Source organism: Carlito syrichta, unplaced genomic scaffold (assembly GCF_000164805.1).
Source record: "Carlito syrichta isolate Samal-C Ts95f unplaced genomic scaffold, Tarsius_syrichta-2.0.1 Scaffold309822, whole genome shotgun sequence".
Lineage (NCBI taxonomy): Eukaryota > Metazoa > Chordata > Mammalia > Primates > Tarsiidae > Carlito > Carlito syrichta.
Window position 1 is genome coordinate 406919 of NW_007253918.1, and position 16924 is coordinate 423842.

The following is a 16924-nucleotide window of genomic DNA, read 5'->3' on the forward strand; positions in this document are numbered from 1 at the left end:
TTCCAGGTACTTGGAAGGCTGAGGAGGAGGGATCACGTGAGCCCAGCAGGTCAAGGCTGCGGTGGCCATGAGCCAAAGCAAAACAGCAAACTTCTGTGCTCTCCCAGCCCTTCCCCGACCTCCACCCACTTCCATCCCTATCCCCTTTGTCCTGCTTTTCCCCCGTAGCTCAAATCAATATCTGATGGGCAGCAAATTTCCTTTCTGCTCATTTTGCTTACTGTTTTAAATCCTGCTCTCTCTACCCTACCCTTGAGGGAACGAACTTTGATTTGTACATTGCTAAGTCCCTAGAGACATGACTACTGCCTTGTACAAAACCAGGTGCTCAGTTAATATTTGTTAAACTCATTGAATAGCGCAAAACAATTGAGGTAAGTTTTGCCAAAAAAGGTTAGTGACCTCTGATCTAAGGGATTCTAGCACCCAGAAGAATAGGCTAGAGAAGGGCAAATGGCAAAGGCAGTGGAAGAAGTGGCCAGAGAAGTAGGGGAGAATGTGGTGTTGGAATCCAGATAAGAGGACTCTTTCATATTCAATCTGTAGCCGAGTTCTTTTGATAAAAGTCCTCTATGAGTCGGCCATCTCTATTCTCATCCTTCTTTTTTCTCCCCCTTGCCTGACTGTATCTCATGCACACTGATCTTCTTTCAGCTGCTTGAACGAGCCAGTTTTATTTTTCTTATTTTCATAAAGCCTTTTATACCTGTTCGTCTATCTGGAAATGTCTCCACCTGTACGTCTTCACATTCATTGCCCGACTGGCTCTTCCTTACCTTTCAGGTGTCTGCCTAATTGTCATTTCCTCAGAGAAATCTAAGCCAGGCTCAGTGGCTCAGCCTGTAATCCCGCGCTTTGGGATGCTGAGGTGAGTGGATTGCCTGAGCCCGCCTGGCAACTTGGCAAGACCTCATCTCTACAATAAATCAAAAATCAGCCGGGCGTGGTAGTGCGTGCCTGTAATTCTGGCTACTCGGAAGGCTGAGGCGGGAGGATCACGAGAGCCCAGCAGGTTGAGGCTGCAGTGGCCGGAAGCGGCCACTGCACTCCAGTCTGGGCAACAGAATGAAACTCCAGCTCAAGAAAAAAGAAATCTCATCTTGCCCCCTAATCTGTTATTATCTTTATTTTACTCTATTATATAACACTCTATTGTATTTTCCTTCCATAATACTTATCACCACTTCTAATTTTATAGTTTTTCCTGGGCTGATTATATGGTGGTTCTGTCCTCTCCTCACCCTGTCAAACCTCCTTGATGTCTTTTCTCATTCACCTTGGTGTCCCCAACATCCAGCCCATAAATAGATGCCTGATGAGAAAGTGAAGGGTGCTCCATGCAGAATATGTGGCTGCCCAGATATGATCAGAGTAAAATGCTTTAACTTCCTTCTCTGCTCTGGTTTCACCAATCACAAAAGTCCTATTTTCTAAATATATCTAAGATTCGGTGACATTTCTTTACTGTCTCTTTTTTTTATGCTTTGCTTATTCTACTCCTTTTAGGCTTTTCCATTGTGTTTAAACCTCTGTCAGCATACCTTTTTAATCCGTTCTTCACTTTTTTTCACAATTTTAGTCTTCTGTCTGTCTTGTTATATTAGGTTTGGTTTTAATGAGTAATAGATCTAGTCATCAGGAAGTCCTTATAGACCAAGATTGAATTTGTTAATCGTAATTTTCGTTATTTTACTTTGGTTTAGGCTTGACTATGATTATTTGTTCCTAATAACAGTGGTACTCTCTATTACAGTTGCGGAAAGTGATACACTAACAATTGAGTCTGGACCGCTTACTAGTGAAGATAAATCACTTTTGTGTAGAACAAGCTCTGCAAAAGGTCAAGGTATTTCTATCACATCACAAATTAAATTTGCTTGACCCTTCACATCTTTTTCCTAATAAAATTACATGTAGTAGATGAAGAAAATGAATCATAGTGGTGTCAAAATTATAAGGTACTGAAACTAATTTTTGTTTTGGGGATTGTATTAGAAATAAATGAGACTCTACCAGTCACAACGGTAGCCAAGAGTTCAGTTCTACTTCATCCTCAAGAAGAAGCAGCCAGAATTAGAATGTCAGCAAGACAGAAACAGGTAATTTGAACTTTTATTTTATTTATTGATTTTTTTGAGTCAAAGTCTCACTTTGTTGCCCAGGCTGGCTTGAGTACCATGGCATGATCATGGCTCACCACAGCCTCAACCTCCTTGGCTCAGGTGATCCTTCTGCTTTAGCCTCTTGAGTAGTTGGAGACTACAGGCACACAGCACCACACCTGGCTACTTTTTATATTTTTTTAGAGAGACAAGGTCTTGCTATGTTGCCCAGGCTGTTCTGGAATCTCCTGGGCTAAAGCATTCTTCCTGGTCAGCCTTTCAAAGTGCTAGAATTGCAGGCATGTGTCACCGTATCTGGCTTAAAATTGTATTTTTAAACGTTTCTTTTTTCTCCTAGGTACTACAGTTTTGTTTGAGCAATGAAATTTGTCTTAATGTCTGGCTATTTTTGATATCGTGTTTTCTGCCTTGTCTTATACAAATATTCAGCTGATAAGATGTATTTTGTCTTTGCTCATATACTCATTTGACCCTTACTATGTATACTTTGTATTTTATACTTTTGCATATATCTTTTCTATAAAATGTACTCGTTTTTAGGAAACAAAACTGTTTTCTTTGAAAAATTCAATTTATCCTACATCATTTCTTAAACAATGCTTTGTACAACAAATAAATATTGCTGAATTAACAAGTCCTTATCATGACATTAGACACTCAGATGGGCCTTTTTTTTTTTTTTTTTTTGTTGGAGTCTCACCCAGACTGGAGTGCAGTGGCCGCTCCCGGCCACCGCAGCCTCGACCTGCTGGGCTCCGGCGATCCTTCCAAGTAGCCGGAATTACAGGCGTGCGCTACCACACCCGGCTGATTTTTTGATTTATTGTAGAGATGAGGTCTTACCAAGTTGCCCAGGCGGGTCTTGAACCTGCGGGCTCAGACAATCCACTCACCTCAGCCTCCCAAAGGCGTGGGATTACAGGCTGAGCCACCGAGCCTGGCTTGGATGGGTTTTTTTATCCCAAACGTTTTTCAAAAAATAGTATTTCTGAGGAAAAACTTAAAATTCATCCTTTTAAACTATAATTATAGTCTCATCTACTTTTTTTGTTGTTGAATTGAGGTCTTACTCTGTCACTGAAGTTGGAATGCAGTGGCACAATCACAGCTCACCGCAGCCTCAAACTCCTGGGCTCAAGCTATCCTTCCATCTCAGCCTCCTTAGTAACTGGGACTGCAGGTTTGCACCACCACATCTGGCTAATTTTTTGATTTTCTTATACAGATGAGGTTTCACTATGGTGCCCAGCAGGCTGATCATCTGATTTTTTCCTTTCTTTCTTTTTTTTTTTTTTTGAGTCGAAGTCTCACTCTGTCACCCAGGCTAGAGTACAGTGACACAGTCATGGCTACCTCAGCCTTGCCCTGTTGTGCTTAGGCAGCCCTTCTGCGTCAGCCTTCCAAATAGCTGGAACTACAGGCATGAGCCACCATGCCTGGCTAATTTTTTTATTTATTGTAGAGATGAGGTCTTGCCAATTTGCCCAGGCTGGTCTCGAACCTCTGGGCTTAGGCAATCCTTTCGCCTCCACCTTCTAAAGTGCTGGGATTTACAGATGTAAGCCACTGCGCTTAGCTGGTCATCTACTTATAATAGAAGATTTTTTTAAACCCAGATTACCTTGAAGAATGCTGATTATTACTAAGCCAGTTGTTTATTTTCCAGTTATTTTTTTAAAAAAAATATAGCTGGGAGTGAGAATTCTGTGAACCAGTATTTCTCAGACAGATGTTTTCTAATCAGTGGTCTATATTAGTATTGTTCAATAGAACTTTCTGTGATGATGGAAATGTTCTACTTAAAATGTTGCTAGTGTAACTGAGGAGCTGAATATTTTAATTAGTTTAAAATTTTTTTTTTTTTTTTGAGTTGGAGTCTCACTCTGTCACCCAGACTGGAGTGCAGTGGCCGCGCCCGGCCACCGCAACCTCGACCTGCTGGACTCTGGCGATCCTTCCGCCTCAGCCTTCCAAGTAGCCGGAATTACAGGCGCATGCTACCACGCCCAGCTAGTTTTTTGATTTATTGTAGAGATGAGGTCTCGCTGCCCAGGCGGGTCTTGAACCCGCGGGCTCAGGCAATCCACTCATCTCAGCCTCCCAAAGGCGCGGGATTACAGGCTGAGCCACCGAGCCCGGCTTTTAATTAGTTTAAATTTAAGTAGTCGTATGTAGCTACTGACTGGTACACAGCTCTGGCTGTGCTACAGAACTGTAAGCAATCTAAATTCAGTGTCTCCTATGGGTGAGGGAGGTAAGGAAGACAGGAAGTCAGCTGAAGGCACTGCTGCCTGATTAGGATTAGGTAAAGAATCAGGTTGAGCCATTTTTAAAATTTTGTATGCAAGATGATTTTTCATTCTCTCTAGGAGAAGTGCTCCTCTTTATAATTTCACAGGCATTCCTTTTTCTCCTTATTCAATAAGTGTTTATCTTTCCGGGGTTGTACTGTAGTCCCTACTTATCCACGGAATGTGTGTTCCAGTTCCCCCAGTGGATGCCTGATTTCTTTTTCCATCTCTACGATTTCACAGATAGAAGATTTGCTCTTACCATAGATTTTAGCAACCAGAATAGTTTTTTTTTCCTTTCCTTATTGAGGACTTCCATGCATCTGCTAAAAGGAAGCACTTTACAGCTTCTCTTTGACATGTCCACTTTGCCAGTATCACTACTCTTGCACTTCGGAGCCCTTGTGAAGTAGAATAAGGGTTATCTGCACAGTAGCACTGCGATACTGTGACAGGCAAGTTCATAACCCAGGTGGCTACTAAATGACTAAAGCGGATGGAATTTACAGTGTGGGTATGCTAGAGAAAAGGCTGATTCACAACCAGTCGGTAGAGAGCAGGACAGTGAGATTTCATCGCACTGCTCCGGATAGTATACAGTTTAAAACTTACAGATTGTTATTTCTGGAATTATTCATTTAATACTTTTTGGCTGCTGTTGACCTTGAGTAACAGAAACTGAAGAAAGCTAAATCTCAGGTTGGAGGGAACTAAGGTGGAAACTGAGATTCTGGGCTTGGCAGGCTAGTTCTGGTCCTCATGAAACTTGTATATATGCTTGTATGATATTAGAATATATGTCATCCTTCTGCCATTTCCTTCTTTTTCATGCTTGACAGAAAAGACATAGAATGTTGTTCATGGTGTTATTTGGCTTCAAGATAACTATACCTTGAACGTACCAGGTCATAAAATGGATGTACCAGGATGTACATCCTGGATGTACCAGGACATAAAAGTTTTTAATTTCTCTAATCATTATTCGTACTGGGACCAATGTAAAATTAAAGATGTGAGCATAGAATTTGGCTGTATATCATTATCTACTTCTCTGGAGGTGATGTTTCAGTGGTGATCATGGATGGTTTCCCTGTACTTCCAGAAAATAGAAATAATTAATGTGTTTATTCTTTTCATTTTGCCTCTTTTGAGTTATCTTCCTTTTTCTCTTTTCCCCTTTAACTATCTCACTCCCATTTTCTCTCTGTGGCAGTAACAGAGATAAAGCATCACCACCATTTGCTTGGAAAATTGGCACACTTGATGATGAGACCTATGTTTGTGGGTTTTTTTGTTTTGTTCTGTTTTGTTTTGTTTTTGAGTTGAGGTCTCAATTTTGCCCAGGCTGGGGTGCAGTGGCATGATCACAGCTCACTGCAGCCTTGAACACTTGGTCTCAGGTGATCCTACTACCTCAGCCTCCCAAGTAGCTGGGGCTAAAGGTTTGTGCCACCACACCTGACTAATTAAAAAAAAAATTTTTGTAGACATGAGGTCTTGTTATGTTGCTTAGGCTGGTCTTGAACTCCTGGCCTCAGGCTGTTCTCCCACCTCAGCCTCCAAAAGTACTGGAATTGCAAGTGTAAGCCGCCACACCCAGCCTGTTTCTTTTTAGTGTAATGCACATTATAAGCTTTTCTTTTGTATAAGTTTGTTGTTAATAGACTAATAGTATTTTTGTTACCTAGATAATAGAAATAGAAGAGCAGAAGCAAAAGCAGTTGAAATTACTTGAACAAATAGAACAACAGAAATTAAAATTAGAAACTGACTGCTTCAGGGCTCAACTGGAAGAAGAAAAAAGAAAAAAATCTCAACAGACTGAGGTAGGCTGCAGGAAATCACATCACAGTGTAAATGATTGGGGGTCAAGAAAATATGAGCAATCGTAGCATTTAGAAAAGTGAAATGCCTTTCTAATTCTTATCTGGTCATTTTTTTTTCTTTTTTCTAAATATTTTTTATTATGATGTTGTGGGGTACAGTTAAGGGTTAGGTATACAATTACATTCCATTCAGGCACTCTGTTGATAAGGTGTTTCCCTTTCCCCAGACAGATATTTGCTACTGTTATTCCCATCTCCCCCCCCCCATAGTTTCCCAGTACCGTCATTCATTTTCTTATAGTATTACATTGAATGTTCACGGTCCATTATATGAGTGAAAACATGTGATACTCAGATCTTTGTTTCTGTGAGAGGTCACTCAGTATTATAGACTCTAGTTCCATTCAGGTTGCTGAGAAATTCATGATTTTGTTCTTTTTTATGGCTGCGTAGTATTCCATTGTGTATATGTACCACATTTTTTTAATCCAGTCCTCTTTTGATGGGCAGCACGTGTGTATATGTGTGTGTGTGTTTATGTGAGAATATGTTTGCATCAACCTAATGGCTTTATCTTTCAGTTTCTACAGGATGTCCATGCATATGACCATGGTTTCATGTAATATGTTGTGTTAGGCTTTTGGACATTGGTACTAAAGGAGCTTGGTGGATTGCTTCATCTCTTACTAATGGAAATGCTGGTCTTTTTATTAAAAATAAAGCTATATGGAAGTTTACAGTTATAGAACTTTAGTTTTTTTTAAAAAATGCTCCAGTACTTGTTTCTGAATTTGCATTTTAATTAGTGTCTTTGTCCTTTTTTTAGGTTAGCATTGCTCCAGCATCATATGCAATAGTTTCTGATGAAGACAGTCACAGGCAGATGATTCATAACTATCAACACCGGCTTTTACAGCAAAACAGGTATTCGCTAGGGTATAGTTTATATGTGATAGTGTGTGGCTGCGTTTTTAGGATTTATTATTTGGTTTAATGTGAGGATCTAATTTGGATTCTCTTAGAACTGTCACCTATAGAACTGTGCCCTTCTCAAGAGGCAATGTGAGTGTTATTTCTTTTTACCATGATTATGGCCAACCCTAGATTGCTGTTTGCTAAATTTAAATTATAGACATTTGAGAATGAGGTGCTTTTTTTTTTCATAAAAAAGAATAATATTTGTTTTTGTGTGTTTTTTGTTTTGTTTTGTTTTTGGTAGGTCACATAGGCAGTCTGTTGAACTAGCCAAGAAACGATTACTCGAATATCAAGTTATGTTAAAAGGAAGGTACCCATCCATGTCAGCTTCATCATTGATATCTGATTCTGTTATATCAGTACCACCGCAGAAATTGGAGAGACCCACTGCCATATCAAAGCATTGGAGTCAAGGTCAGAAAAAGAAGTTGGATCCTGACAAATATCAACTCATACAACCTACACAGATCTCTAGATTAGAACAAGATCATTTTCAGGTATCAAGACAAAATCACTTTCCACGGAGACAGGTAGAAACAACAGAAACATTAGGCACTTCAGATGTCTTAGCTAAGCAATCTTTAGAATCACAAAAACATCTAAAACAATTCTCACAGACTGGAACACAACAGAGAGACTATATATCAGTACCTAAAAATTCTCAGACACTATCAACGGCTTTGTCACATGACAGGCCACTGGTATTACAGGATGCTAGAAAAATGTCTGAAACATTAAGGGCAACAATGTTTCAAACTTTAGATTCCCAGCAAATGTTCTCAGAGACTAGTAAAAGAATATCTTCTGAGCTAACTGAACCTTCTTCGTTCCTACCACTGGCACCTCAGTGTTCTTTTAGTTCGCTGCCCCTTAAAGGTGAATCTGGAAAGATCCAGGAACTCCTTTCAGCCGCAAGCAAAGGTGCAGTTTCCACAAGCCATTCTGTAGTCAGCCAGATGCATGCTAGGCCTTTGCCATCCTCAGAGAATATCACAGCCCAGCAAGTTAGTTTGAAGACCCTCCATGAACAATTAGACCTACAGAAGGAAGTTCTTCAATTAAGACAGAAAGCTCAAGAACAATTGCTTTTGTGCAAACAGAAAGAATTGGAACAACACACTGGCCTCTCTGTTTTCCCTCCATTAGTAGCTTCAGGTTCATCTGCTTTACTGCCTTCTGCCATAGCTGAATTGGGGAGAATCCAGGAATCTTCACCAGCGAAGAATAGTACTGCATTTTCCTCAGATCATCCTATGGACCCACAACTTCATGATAGGCGTTTGAGTTGCGCACAGTCTATCTTATTGCAGCCAAGTAATGTTAAATTTCTCCAAGAGCATTTGACTGTTCAGAGAGATAACTTTCAGGCTAGACGGGAAGCCCAGGAAGTATTATGTGTACATAAACAGAGTGAATTGGATGGAAGAGTATATTCTGAACAGGTATATCCATCTAAGAGTGAGAAAGGAATTCTCTCAAGCCAGTCTGAAATCCCAAAATCGCAGGATGGGTCTCCAAGTTTCCTACAGCAGTTCCTGCCTCTACATGACAGTCTGAAGTTGCTCCGAGAACAGCTGACTACACAGAGGGATGCCCTTCAGGCTAGGCATGAAGCTCAGATGCAACTACTTTTGCATAGACAAAGGGATTTGGGGGACAGTAAGTCTGGGCAGGTGAGCTTTTCATCTGAGAATGAGAATACAATTTCCTCTCGTCATTTAGTAATCCCAGCATATCAGGAGAAGTCTTTTAGTTCTCCACAGCACAGCCTGCCACAGCAGGAAAAGAGAATAATACTCCAAGAACAGTCACACACACACAGGGTAATACTTGGTACTGAAGAAGCAGCTCAGGAATTTATACACAAACAAAGTGAGTTGGAAAACAGAGTTTCTTCTGAACAGACTGGCACCTCTTCATCCCTATCCCAGATAGATGAGTCTGAGAAGTTCCAGGAATGTATGCCAATCATGAGTGATAGCACCAAGCCCACAAGCCATTCTGAGATCCCAGTATTTCAGGAAAGACTTTTGAAATTTTCACAACATACACTACCTCTACAAGACAATTTGGAAGAACATCAAAATTGGCTAGACACAGAGAGAGAAGCCTCTCGTTACAACCAGAAAACCCAAGAAAATACATCTTCTGAACAAACTGGCTCGCTTTCATTCATGCCCCAGTTAGTACAGCTTTCATCTACTTCATTACCTTCGGCTGAGTCTGGTACAACCCAGGAATCTCTTTCAACAGAGGGTGATAAGAGAGTTTCTTCAAGCCATTTTCAGATCCCACAACTGCAGGAGAGACTTTTGAGGATATCACAACTTATCCAGCCTCAACAAGATAACTTGAAGGCACTTCAAGAGCAGTTAACTACACAGAGGGAAGCCATCATTCAATCTAGACAGGACGCTCAGGAAGAATTACCTTTATATAAACAGAGCGAATGGAAGGGAAGAGTATCCCCTGAGCAGGTTGGCACCTCTTTCTTACCCCTAGTAGCACAGCATTCATTTGCTTCATTGCCTCTTACTGAATCTGAAGGAATTCAAGAACCTTGTCCAACTAACACAGTTTCCCCAAGTCACTCTGAGATACCAAGATTGCCTGATAGGCTGTTGAGTTCATCACATCCTGTTTTACCTCAACAAGATCATTTGATTGCACTTCCAGAACACTTGAATTCACAGACAGATTCCCTTCCTTCTATTGAGAACACCCAGAAAGAATCAGTTTTGCCAAGGCCATGTAAGTTTGAGGAAGAGGTATCTCCTGAGCATTTTATTCAGCCTCACCATGGTGATTTGCAGGCACTTCAACAGCAATTAGATGTACAAAGGAACGCCATTCGATCTAGACAAGAAGTCCAAGAAGAATTGCTTTTGCAAAGATTGAGCAAATTGGAGAAAAGCCTATCATCTGAGCAGACCAATTCCTCTGCATTCACATCCCAGGTAGCACTGCCTGTTGCTGACTCTAAAAGAACTCAAAAGTCTTTGCCAATGAAAAGTAGTGATACTATTTCCTCAGGTCATCCTGAGATTCCAGAATCACAGGGTAGACTTTTGAGTTTATCACAGTCTATTCTGCCTCAGCAGGATCATTTGGCAGCACAATTAGACTTACAAAGAGAAGTGGTATATTCTTGTGAGAAGCCTCAGAAAGAACTGTTTTTAAACAAGCACAGTAAGTTGAACAAGAGTGAATCTGCTGAGCATGCTATTCCCTCTTTGTTTTTATCCATGGAAACAGATCATTCATTTATTCCATTACCTTTTGCTGAAGCTGAATCTGAAAGCACTTATAAATTATATTCATCCCAGAATGAATCTGCAGCTCCCTCAAGTGATTCTGTGATCCTGAGATTTCAAAATAGACTTGTGAGTTTTTCACAGCCTATCTTAGCTCAACAAGATAACTCAGGACTTCAGAAGCAGTTGGATTTTCAAAGAGAAGTTCTGCATTACAGCCAGAAAGCCCAAGAAGAGTTGGTTGTACAGAGACAAACAGCATTGCAGCAGCAAATACAGAAACATCAAGAGACTTTGAAGGATTTCTTTAAGGACAATCAGGTATGTCTTAAACTTGAATATCTAAGAACTAAGCAATGGAGGTTTAAACCCAACTCAGTTTTAATCCCAGGCTTATAAGTTTTTAGTTAATAGAATAAGTAATTTGACTTTAACTGTGCTTTAATTTCCTACCCTAAACAATGTGGAAATTAAAAATAAAAATTGACCTACCTCACATGGTATTTATGAGGTTAGTAGTTATTTAAAACCCAACTAATTTCAAATGCAAACACATCACAAAAGAAAGTAGATTCTCATTTTGGAGTTTTATTATTATGGGTTTTATACTTACCATAAGATTAAAATTACAAAAATAACTGACTGGCAGAATTTATCTTATGCACTGGCAGACACTTATGCTCTTCATGTATAGCTCTTTGTTGACACTTATATATATGAGTCAATGTCAGTACCACCCTTTCTCTTTTTTTTTTTTTTGAGTTGGAGTCTCTCTCTGTCACCCAGGCTGGAATGAGTGTCATGCTCATGGCCTCTGCAGCCTCGACCTGCTGAACTCAGGTGATTCTTCCACCTCAGCTTTCAAGTAGCTGGAACTACAGGCGCGCACTACCATGCCCAGCTTATTTTTTGATTTATTGCAGAGACAAGGTCTCACCAAGTTGCCCAGGCTTGAACCCCTGAGCTCAGACAAACCTCTCACCTCGACCTCCCATAGTGCTTGGATTACAGGCTTGAGCCACCGCGCCTGGCCCTGCACCCTTTCTCTTAAGTGACATTATCACTGGCTTGATTTTAGGCTGATGAAGAATCCAGGACCCCCTGCTAGTATCTGAATTGTTGAGAAGACTCTGGCATAGTTATTCAGGCATTTGTAGTCTCTCTACGTGGAAGACAAGAGTGTGTTCTAAATTTGAATATATTCATTTTATTTTAAAAGGCCTCTTTCCTATTACTTAGCCTAAACAGAATTCTATAGATCCTTTGATGTTCAGGAGAAGCTTGAGTTGAGTTCAGGAAGAGTTGAGTTCTAGGGATTTACTGGTCATTTGAAGGAAAAGTAATGGCAAAAGAAAAGCAGAGGGAAATGCTCAAGTATAATTTCTTATGAAAAGGTGCAGTGGAGGCTATGTTTTGAGGTCCAGGGCCGTGAATGGTTATACTTTTCAATGGAAATACTATCCTTTCAATATTGGAAGCCTATCTCATTTTTAATCTGTAGATAAAATTGTAAAGTAGATTGATGGTACTATTTATTTGATGTTCTGATTTGAAAAGGGAGACATAAATCTAATGATGAATTCTTCACATGATCCCTCAACTTGTATCATCCCCACCTTCATCTCTACTTTTTCAGATAAGTAAGTTCACAGTTCAGAATGATTTAAAATCCCATAAGATGGGGCAGCTCAGAGAGTGGCTTCCTCATATACAAGACTTTGCAAGAGATGATCAGGAAAATATTAGTCATACAGATAGGAGCAACTCTGATGATGATCAGCTGGCATCAGAAGATGTTAGTGCCAAGCAAAGTGGTAAGATAATTATAGTTTTGCTTTCTGCAGCTTGCTGGTTGAATAAAAGTGTATAGTATGTTAATAGATTTTTATTGTCCCTTTGTCTTTGACTTGATAGGTGAACATCTGGACAAAGAATTGGGTAGAAGATCCTCAAAGCCACCTGTAGCAAAAGTTAAATGTGGTTTGGACTTAAACCAACATGAACTTAGTGCTATACTAGAAGTAGACTCACCAGCAGGTGGCAGAACCTCTTTACTAGGTAAACAGATGGTTTGATAAAATAAGACTCTTTCAATAATTTGCCAATTTTCTACATTTTTTCAGGATGCTAATTTTTTTGTTGTTGTTAACGAAACTTAAATAACCTGAACATGGTGGCACATGCCCTATAGTCCCAGCTACTTGGGAGGCTGAGGTGGATGGATTACCTGAGCCCGGAGGTCAAGAATGTGGTGAGCCATGATCATGCCACTGTACTCCAGCCAGGGCAACAGAGTGAGACCCCAACTCAAAAAAAAAAAAAACCGAGAGAGAATCTTAGGCTGTGATTGTTCATGAAAGGAAAAAAAAATGGTTGTGTAAACAGTATTTAAAATTTGAACTTAAAGAAATGTGACATTAGGTAACCGTGTAGTTGCTTTATCTTATGTGTATGGGGGAAACCAGTTTATTTTAAACAAAAATTTTTTAATGTTCCATATTCAGACATTCTTGCTTCTTTTCATGTCTACCTTCTAAACCTTTTTCTTTAGGGTTAACTCAGATTTTTTTCTCTTTTTTCTTGCCACTTTTCTATTTTCCTTTTTTTTTTTGAGTTGGAGTCTCTCTCTGTAGCCCAGACTAGAGTACAATGGCCGCTCCCAGCCACCGCAGCCTCGACCTGCTGGGCTCCGGCGATCCTTCTGCCTCAGCCTTCCAAGTAGCTGGAACTACAGGCGCGTGCTACCACACCCGGCTAATTTTTTTATTTATTGTAGAGATGAGGTCTCGCCAAGTTGCCCAGGCGGGTCTCGAACCCGAGGGCTCAGGCAATCCTCTTACCTCAGCCTCCCAAAGCGCAGGATTACAGGCTGAGCCACCGAGCCTGGCTACTTTTCCATTTTCATGCCTTCACTGCTCTTGTATCTTTTTTTTTTTAAGTCAGGGTCTAACTTTCATCCAACTGAATTGCAGAGGATCGATCATGGCTCATCACATCAAGCTATCCTCCACATCAGCCTCCCTAGTAGCTGATACTACAGGTGTGCTCCATCATACCCAGCTAATTTTTGCGTTTTTTTTATAGAGACAAGTTCTCACTATGTTGCCTAGGCTGGTCTCAAACTGCTGAGCTCAAGCAATCTCCCTACCTCAGCCTCCCAAGATGCTGGGATATAAGGTGTGATCCACTGCACTTGGCTGCTTTTCTTGTATCTTTTATGTGATTATTATGTTTAAATCCTGGCTTTATGGAATTTAGAACAGTTATATTTCTGTACTGTACTTGTCTACAACCATATACCCAAAAAATTTCCTCCCTATGACTCTTACTAAATAGTTGTATTTGAATTTTATAATTATTTTCAGATTTCAGACTCACCAAATAATTTTTTAAATCAAAGTTATCCAAGCTAATCCTTTTTTAAGGGGGAAAATGTGCTTTGTCAATAGAAGTTGTAATGTTAATATTAGCCAGTTTTACTTGGAAGGTTGAAGTGGGAGGATCACTTAAGCCCAGGAGTTCAAGGTTACAGTGAGCTATGATTGTGCCTGAGTGACAGAGTGAGACCCCATCTCCATAGTTATAAATTTATAAAAATACATATTAGCTATTTTGATCTTCAGCTATAAAATATTATACCTGTGTTTATGAATGTTTGAAAGAATTAAGGAAGCTAGATAGCCCCATTCTGCCTTCTTATTATGTCTAAGTGAACTTGTAAAATAATAATTTTATTTATTATGCGACTTTGGAAGCTTTTCTCCCATTTTATACTATTTGACAGACTTCAGCTATTCAAAAATTGATTGGTGCTTTCCCTAATTCAGAATGAGCATTGGAAAATTCTCGTTATAACTTATTGAATCATGTTTGAGATGGGAGAAATGTATTATCTGAAAGGGAAATCTGTGTATTTCCTTGCCTTCACCTCCTTATCCTCTAGCCTGCATTTTTCAGTAAATAAAACCCAGATGTCAAGTCTTGGACTTTCCTTTTTCTTTTTTTTTTTTTGAGTCACTTTGTCACTCAGGCTGGAGTGCAGTGGCACACTCACGGCCACTGCAGCCCCCACCTGCTGTACTCAAGTGAGACTTCCACCTCAGCCTTCCAAGTAGCTGGAACTACAGGCATGTACCACCACGCCTGGCTAATTTTTTTTTTTTTTTTTTATTAATTGTAGAGACGAGGTCTCACCAATTTAGCCAGGCTGGTCTCAAACCCCTGGACTTAGGCAATCCTCTCGTCTTGGCCTCTCAAAGTGCTAGGATGACAGGCTTGAGCCGCCATGCCTGGCTGGCCCTTCCTTTATCTATACCTCCCTAACATCCCATATATCACCAGATCATCCTAGTTCTACTTTGTGAACTTTTGAGTTCCCACTACCACTCATGTAAAACAGGCTACTGTTTTTTTCTTGGATAGCTGCTACAACTTGCATTGTCCCCCTTTCCCGTGGCATATTCAGAGTAATCTCTCTGTTTCCCCATTTAAAACTCTGTAGTGGTTTAAGTCTGAGAATCAGTCTTAGCAAGTCAAAGTCCCTAGCTTCACCACCAGGCCCTCATGATCTTGCTTCTCTCTTTAGAACTTGGCGTAGGGGCACTTGTCTGATACGCCCATTCAAGTATCCTTCTCATGTTATCTTGGGAACCCTCATCATAGCCTTTATCATATCATTCATTCTTTGGGGGATTATCATATCATTCTTTGGGGGACACTTTTCATCAAAATATGACGTTAAAATAGTTTAAGAAGGCAAATAATGCTAAAATATTATAATGTGAAACAGCAGTTCTTCCTGCCCCCACCCACCCCCTTAATCCCAGTCACCAGAGGGAGTCACTTTTCAAGACTTTTAGCTGTTCTTGTTTTTACTCCATAGTTACAATGGTTTTACACAAAAATCAAGCTAAATTATCATCATAGTGAAAGATAGATATTTTTCACTGCTTAGTCAGTTAGTATATACTATGATTATATTTGCTTTTTTGTAAACCTTTTTTTTCTCTGTGGTAACTTGTCCCTTTTATTTCATTGCTTCAAGTTTCTATAGAGTGTCTATCTTCCTACAGTCACTACTATTTCTATTAAATACCTCCATAATTTTTCATGTTGTGCATACTTTTTTCTCTTCTGTGGAACACCTTTTAGTTGGAAGCTGGAGGGCCCATACTACACATTTTTAACAAGAATGTTATGTTTCCCAAGGGAGCATAAATTGGTTCTTGAAGAGATGAAAAAAAAAATCTTACTCTTTTTGAGTACAAAGCACACATATACATAAACAGATATACAGAGTATATTTGTGGTTATTAAATTTTCATGAAAGTAGAGGCAATTGGGAAAAGAACGTCTAAAAAGACTCCTTGGAGGAGTGATGATTAAAATAAGGTTGAGAAACACTAAGCTATATTGATCTTCCAACTTTCTTTTCTTCTCTTCCCTATAGTTCATTCTGTCTTCTTTTGATTTTGCTTTCCAGGTAAATTTTCTTAACTTTGTCTTCTAATTTTATTTTTCTTTTTTAGATTGGAAAATATAGTTTATTTAGAAAGTAAATTGGAGAGAGATAAGAGATTCTTATCTCTCCCAAGGTAGGGGAGGAAACCAAAGCTAAGAAAACATGGTGGCCATAGCTCAAGAACCACCTTGCCTGCCCAAAGCTCAGCAAAACAATGGCAAATGACTGTTTGAAGTTGAATGCGCTTTTTTCTTTGATTCGGAGTCTTACTCTGTCATCCAGGCTAAAGTGCAGTGGCCTGATTATGACCACTGCAGCCTCAACCTACTGGGCTCAGGTGATCCTTCCACCTCAGCCATCTAAGTAGCTGGAAATACGGGTGCACATATTGTAGAGACAAGGCCTCACCAAGTTGCCTAGGCTGGTCTTGAGCCCTTGGGCTCAGGCAATCCTCTCACCCCCACCTCCCAAAGTGCTGGGATTATAGGAGTGAACCACTGTGCCTGACTGAAGTTGAATGCTTTTAAACCTTCCCTTTGATGGGGAGACAGGTTGTTAAGGTGATTGGATGGTGGTCTCCTTCATATCATGAAGGGAACAACTCAGTACAGGTACTGATATCAGGTGATAGACAGCAGACAGATGGGTGGGTCAGTCACATGACTGCTGCCATATTGATGGGGTCTATGTCATAAAGGTCATGAGGGGCTGAAAGACGGTGGCGCACAGTGAGACTCAACACCCGTTAAGGCCAAGAGATTTAATGAGTCGAACGTGGTGGGCTACAGGACCTGAGGGTCAGGCTGTAGCCCCGAGGCAAGGGCGCGACGGCCTTTATAGGGGCTTAGGGCGACCTGTCTGTCGTCTATAGGTTGGCTGGCAGAGCTTCATGTAGGCTGGTGGATTTTTCACGGGCGCGGGAAAGGGTGCGGAGGGAGAATAAAGGAAGGCACTGAGGAAGAACAAAGGAAGGCACCGTTTCAATCGCCAT

General features: G+C 40.3%; 1 protein-coding gene across 1 annotated transcript in view; it reads left to right on the forward strand.

The window, feature by feature from the left end:
- LOC103270386 (centrosomal protein of 295 kDa-like) overlaps positions 1–12547 on the forward strand; it is a 41329-nt gene extending 28782 nt beyond the window's left edge. The window contains exons 10-16 of the mRNA XM_008067908.2: positions 1754–1846; positions 1996–2099; positions 6103–6240; positions 7067–7164; positions 7460–10793; positions 12109–12286; positions 12387–12547. Of these exons, the coding sequence (XP_008066099.2) occupies positions 1754–1846; positions 1996–2099; positions 6103–6240; positions 7067–7164; positions 7460–10793; positions 12109–12286; positions 12387–12547 (4106 nt within the window). The remainder of the gene's footprint in view (positions 1–1753; positions 1847–1995; positions 2100–6102; positions 6241–7066; positions 7165–7459; positions 10794–12108; positions 12287–12386) is intronic.
- Positions 12548–16924: the final 4377 nt, after the last annotated feature.